General features: G+C 45.3%; 1 protein-coding gene across 1 annotated transcript in view; it reads left to right on the top strand.

The window, feature by feature from the left end:
* Positions 1 to 6,272, top strand: part of Pamr1 (peptidase domain containing associated with muscle regeneration 1) — a 91,319-nt gene extending 85,047 nt beyond the window's left edge. Inside the window, exons 9-11 of the mRNA XM_050147122.1 lie at positions 1,662 to 1,894; positions 3,133 to 3,425; positions 5,212 to 6,272. Coding sequence (XP_050003079.1) covers positions 1,662 to 1,894; positions 3,133 to 3,425; positions 5,212 to 5,748 — 1,063 coding nt within the window. The 3' untranslated portion in view covers positions 5,749 to 6,272. The remainder of the gene's footprint in view (positions 1 to 1,661; positions 1,895 to 3,132; positions 3,426 to 5,211) is intronic.
* The last annotated feature ends 245 nt before the right edge of the window (positions 6,273 to 6,517 follow it).

The following is a 6,517-nucleotide window of genomic DNA, read 5'->3' as shown; positions in this document are numbered from 1 at the left end:
GTTTCCTTGCATGTGTGGAAACTGAGGTTCAGAGATGTTAAGTAACTTCCTCAAGGCGTGAACAAGATGTCTCTTTAAAGCAGAACCACTTGGCGTTTTCCTGGGTGAAGGTCGCCATTCATAGCCCTCCCTGTCAGGCTCTCATCCATGTTTGACTTTCTCCAAGCAAGGTGGTCCCTTGGGAACTAAGGCGGTAGAATGCAGAAGGCCTCATTTCTGTTCTTTCCCTGGTTCCCCGGCGGGGGGGGGGCACTCTGCTGAGTGCAATCCTTGGCTCCCATGAAGACACCTTGCTTCGGTGATGTTGCCTATATAGGGATCCTGAGCACAACAGACAACAGGGCTTCCTACTGTTACAGCAATTTTAACGGTAGATTGGGGAGAAGGTGCTAGGCGACTCCTGCAATTGAGAAAGCAAGTGTAAAATTTAGTTAAATGTCTCTGGGAGGCGAGCTATTGAAGTAGTGGGTATTCTTACTTTCTGCAGCCGCCTGAAACAAATAGTAGCTTCGGTGACCAAAAGAGAAAGACTGTACATTCAGAAGCTCCCAGGCCTGGTTATAAACATAGAACGATATTTGTTGAATGAAGGCAGTGTGGACTGAATGTTTCCTGAGCCCAGCACCATAGAGGCACAAGAAATGGATTTCATTTTAAACAATATCAGATTGATATGGTGGAGACTCTAGGGAGGAAATGGTGACTGCTAAATGGTATCTTGGGTGTCATCTTCCGTCACCGAGTCTCAAAAGCACCCCAGCCCGCAGTAGCTCTGAAGACAGCAGAATGAAGAACACAGACATGAAGACGACAGTTCCCTTTGCCGACGGACAGCCATTCTACCCCAATGTAAAGCCAGCACAAGCTGCACATACGAGCATCTCTCCCCCGAGAGTGTCGCTAGGGGCCTAAACTTCAGGGCTCATTTAACGCTCCTTTTCACATTTACATGCAAGTTTTTGTATTTCTCCCAAGCAGTGTTGCCTCAGAGAAAGTTCAAGTCTCTGAGGTGGACTAATTACATTTGCTAATTGCCAAATCAAGTTACTGTATCAACACAGTTTAGTTCAAGTCAGTTCCTAATATTGTCCCATTATGATAATGGTTAGAGAAAAAAAATGTGCCTGCCTTTCTCTCATTGAAATTAACTCTTTTTCCTATCTAATTTTGCAATTAAATGTGTGTTCTCTCCCTCCTCTCCCTCCCCCCCCCCCCCCCCCCCCCCCCCCTCTCTCTCTCTCTCTCTCTCTCTCTCTCTCTCTCTCTCTCTCACACACACACACACACACACACACTCACACACACACAGTATACTTTTGGATAGTAATATTATGTCAGGCTTTATTCTGTTTGATTGAAACCCCAAGTACTTGGAAGAATTCCAGGAACAAAGGAATACAATACTGAGTGACAGAAGAGGATGTATTCAGTAGCAAAAGGAGAGAGAGCAAGGAAGGTATGGAAGAAGGGAGAAAAGGAGGGAGGGAGAGAAAGAGAGCAAGAAGAAGCAGGAGGGAAGAGGAAAAGGGTAGACAAAGAAAAGGACAAAGAGAGAAAACGGGAAATGGGAGATGTTTTCTTCTATAACCAATAACAGCAAGGGAGTTGGATATTAAAGTCTTGCTCTTCTTCTTTCTCTGATCCTGTGTGCCTTGATCCAGGGAGACACCATTACACCAGCTTTATTCCACAGCCTTCAGCAAGCAGAAACTGCAGGACGCCTCTACCAAGAAGCCGGTCCTTCCGTTTGGAGAGCTGCCGCCTGGGTATCAGCATCTGCATACCCAGCTCCAGTATGAGTGTATCTCGCCCTTCTACCGCCGCCTGGGAAGCAGCAGGAGGACATGCCTGAGAACTGGCAAGTGGAGTGGGCGTGCCCCATCCTGTGTCCCAAGTGAGTCAAGGCTCATCTTTGAGTTTGAGCCATTTGTGAAAAATTCTTGATCTTGCTAAAGACTTTTATGGAAAGTTGAACTGGTCTTGAATTGCTTTCCTAAGTTTGGTGACCTTTGGAATTCCACAAGAAGAGCACCCTCCTTTTGCCTTAAACTACTATTCAGGAGAAATTGACTCATTGACTCTTAGAGGAATATTTTCTTGTAGAGAAAATATTATCTAGATATTATCATATCTAGAAAAAAAAGAGTCACAATTAAATACCAATGGGGACAGGTATAGCTGTGAGTAGACCTCTGCCTTGGTCATCTGGACTACCCAAGACTCCATCTTCATACTCATTATCCAATGATGTTCAGGAATTGCCATTAATGTAATGATGAGGTAATAGTAGATAATGTGAGATAAAATGCAGAAGTTCCAGAGTAGACCTTGCACATTCTTACACGCCACCGTCACCCTCTTTGTGAAAAGAGTAGCATGGCTGAGTTGGTCGTGGTCACACTTATGGAGACAGTAACATCATCTGTCCGTCATATCATCCCATTTGGTCTTATCAGAGAGCCCCTAAAGTCATGGTTATTTCTCTGTATATTTTTTTAGGCAAAGAAACCAAGGATCTAAGGGTCCAACAATTTGTCCAAAGTCCCATTGTTTCATTGAACCATAAAGTCTCCACTTTTAACTCTAGCCTTTAAGGCCAACTATATGTCAGACAGTGATTAATACCAAAGGGAAGGGGGCTAGAGCAACAGCATGGCAGGCAAGTAATTGCTGTGCAAGCATTTACGAACATGAGTTTGTCTGGGCACAGTGCCATGTACCTATGATCCCAGTTCTGTGCGGCAGAGACAGATAGATCCCTGGGGTTTGCTGGCTAGCCAGCTGGGCCAAATTGCTGAGGTCCAGGTTCAGGGAGAGACCCTGTCTCAAAGAATAATGTGGAGAGAAATCAAGAAGGTTTAATACCTGACAGTCACGACTAATCTTCACACATATGTGCACATGTGTGTCTGTGTGCTAACACACGCATATACACATATAAACACATATGTACGGGCTTGTAAGAACATAAAAGTAAATGAAAAGAAGAGATAACCAGGTCGGTTCACTCAGTACCTTTCATCTCCCTCAGGGCCTCTCTTTCAGATTTGGGCTGTCGTGGTCGAGTGACCCGTTTGCTGTCAGATGGGAATGGTCTGGATTGATCCGATTAAACTCATGCTTTCCCTACAGTCTGTGGAAAAATCGAGAGTGCTGCTTCTCCAAAGACCGAAGGGAGCCGCTGGCCGTGGCAGGCAGCCATCTACCGGAGGACCAGCGGCGTGCACGACGGTGGGCTGCACAAAGGCGCATGGTTCTTGGTCTGCAGCGGCGCCCTGGTGAATGAGCGCACGGTGGTTGTGGCTGCCCACTGTGTGACTGACCTGGGGAAGGTCACCACCATCAAGACAGCAGACCTCAAGGTTGTCTTGGGAAAATTCTACAGGGACGACGAGCGGGATGAAAAGACCATCCAGCACTTACGGGTGAGAGAGGGCTTTCTGGGAAACTGGAGCTTTGACTTAACCAGCTATGAGCACAGGGGAGCAGGGCCTGTATCAGCCCCATCACTTCGGCATGTCAGTATCCGATCCAAAGCCTAGCATGCAGGAGGGGCTCAGAGTTTCAGACTAACAGACTCTGGACAGGAAAGTTAGCAAACCATGCAGCTGTCCTCCATACTTTTGCTTGTTTTGAAAACAAGGGAGAGCCAGGTATCACCTATTACTGTAGTCCTTGAAAGTCATTCACATTATGGTAGAATATACATAGACTCTATCTATTAGCACATACTGCAAATGATAGTACTTCAACATTGATGAAGCTGTTTGTTTCATGGATATCTCTGTTGGAAATGATTTGTTCCGGGGATGGTGTGACTTGTTACTGTACCCTGTCTACCTAGATCAAGGTAAATTCATGGGTGTTTCTTGAATAAAAATAAGAGAACTAATTGCCTCTCATATTTGGGTTTGGGAATTATCACAAGCAGGCTTTGAGGACACTGGTTTTATCCAGGATACTTTTAACTGCTATACTTCTCAATTGTCCTGTACCCTCCCTCCTTCCTTTCATCTATCTGTCCATCTATCCTAGCCTATACTTTTTCACCTGTCTACCCCTTCTTCTACCCATCCTTCTGTCTCTGCCTCAGTTCATCCATCCATCTATCCATCTATCCATCTATCTATCTATCTATCTATCTATCTATCTATCTATCTATCTATCTATCTATCACTGAGCCCCTACAACACGTTATCCATGGAAAATATAGAAAGAAGAATAAAATGGCTATTTTCTCTAGTTTGAGGGAAGGGACAGACCAGTATGTCATGAACAGTATTTTGTAACATAAACCCCCAAGGAAATAGGATCAAGTAATAAAACTATACATTTAAAAATTGAAAGATTGAATATGGGTTTTTAGAAGCTCCTGCAAAAAGATTGACTAGGAATGCATAAAATATTTAGTAACTATCCAGTGGAAAATCTTATAGTGTATTCTGAGAACATTCTTGTGGAAATGTCTTAGGGACTGCTGTTAGGAAACATAGCTCTATCTTACTGGCTCGAAGGTACATGAAATGCTAACAGTAGACTAGAGATTGCAAAGCATTAACATGTAGGGCTTATACAAGGATAGTGCTAACATGTAGGGTTTATACATGAATAGTGCGAACATGTAGATTTATACATGAATAGTGCTAACATATAGATTTATACATAGATAATGCTAACATGTAGGGCTTTTACATGGGTAGTGCTAACATGTAGGGTTTATACATGAATGGTGCTAACATGTAGGGCTTATGGAAGGATAGTGCTAACATGTAGGGCTTATACATGGGTAGTTCTAACATATGTTCTCTTAATCAGCTCATTGAACATTAAACGACTGAGGTGTTCCAAAGAAAGACTTGGGGTCCATTCTCTGGTAAAAATGTGGTCAGAACACTTAACACATCTTTGTACAGCAGTGATCACCTGTAACAAAACATCATCTGTCCACGTTAGATGGGCCTTGAACACCCACTTCTATGGCCTTGCATGTAGACTCCACTTATTTAATACCACATTCCAGGCTCCAGTAGGCATTTGAGTTGACAACTCTGAAAATACAATAGTTCTTTTTTATGATTCATTGAGCAATGTGTCTTCAAATCTTGTAGCTGCCACTCAGACAGTTTCAATAATTCGGCTCCTAACTGAACCTCTTCTTATCCACACTGGAGCAGGCTGTTTACCCCCGCTCTGTCTTCCTTGTTTTCGTAGATTTCTGCCATCATTCTACATCCCAACTATGACCCTATCCTGCTGGACGCTGACATCGCCATTCTGAAGCTCCTGGACAAGGCCCGCATCAGCACCCGTGTCCAGCCTATCTGCTTGGCTAGCACTCGGGACCTCAGTGCCTCCTTTCAGGAGTCTCACATCACTGTGGCTGGGTGGAACATCCTGGCAGATGCGAGGAGCCCTGGCTTTAAGAATGACACACTGCATTCTGGAACGGTCAGGGTGGTCGATTCACTGCTCTGTGAAGAACAACACGAAGAGCGTGGCATTCCAGTTAGTGTCACCGACAACATGTTCTGCGCCAGCCAAGACCCCAGCACCCCTTCCAGCATCTGCACTGCGGAGACAGGGGGCATTGCTGCTTTGTCCTTCCCGGGCCGAGCATCCCCCGAGCCACGCTGGCATCTGGTGGGGCTGGTCAGCTGGAGCTATGACAAGACGTGTAGCAATGGCCTAGCCACAGCCTTCACCAAGGTGCTGCCGTTCAAAGACTGGATTGAGAGAAACATGAAATGAACAAGCTGCAAGGCCACTGAGAAGCTTTTCCTGTATAGATAGTGTGTGGCTCAGTGAGGACCTGAACTATGATTTTTGCCCATGACCTTGGCTTCAGAAAGGTCTCTGATTTCATGGATATACCTCAGTAGAGGGTGAGTAGTGTTTTGCTTTCTGGTAGGGAACTGTCTTCCTGACTGCTTGGAAACCATCTAAAAGATGTCCGGGCTTGCAAGAACTGAATTTCATCAAAGAAAACCATGTGAATAGAAAAAAAATCTCCCAGACCTTGTCCACCTTACAGTGATGTGAACAGCATAGTCAGTCCTGGATGAAAGGGTTCACCTGGGGTGGGGTGGGGAGACTCTGGGCTATACCAGGCTTCAGACAACGTTCCAAAGGACAGCCTGCATGACAGTCCTTGGCAAAGGAGTTTGGATGTGACATTTGCTCCTGTGCACATTGTCACAAGATTTCCTGATCCCGTCCCTTCCCGGTCTTCTGTACACATTTCAATAAAACGAGGGTTGACTTCTGACCTACAAAGCGAAAGTGCTGCTCTCATTTTTGAGTTATGTGGATTTGGGCCGATAGTTTGGTGAGGGTTCTTTAACACAGAGCCAAGGGATATAATTTCCCAATGTGTCTGTCAGAGGCTAAGCGCGACAAGACAGAGAAGACAGCATGAGCGATGCTGCTGGTTGATCTTGACTGCACGCTCTCTTTCATGGAGGGCTGCCTAGGTTAGTAAAGTATGGCTGGGTGTCGGTGCGGCTGTTTCCAGGGAGGA

This window comes from Alexandromys fortis, unplaced genomic scaffold (assembly GCF_014885135.2).
Source record: "Alexandromys fortis isolate MF-2015 unplaced genomic scaffold, M_Fortis_MF-2015_v1.1 scaffold_12, whole genome shotgun sequence".
NCBI classification, from domain to species: Eukaryota; Metazoa; Chordata; class Mammalia; order Rodentia; family Cricetidae; genus Alexandromys; species Alexandromys fortis.
The sequence above is the reverse complement of the archived record's forward strand: the minus strand, read 5'-3'. Positions and strand labels throughout refer to the sequence as shown.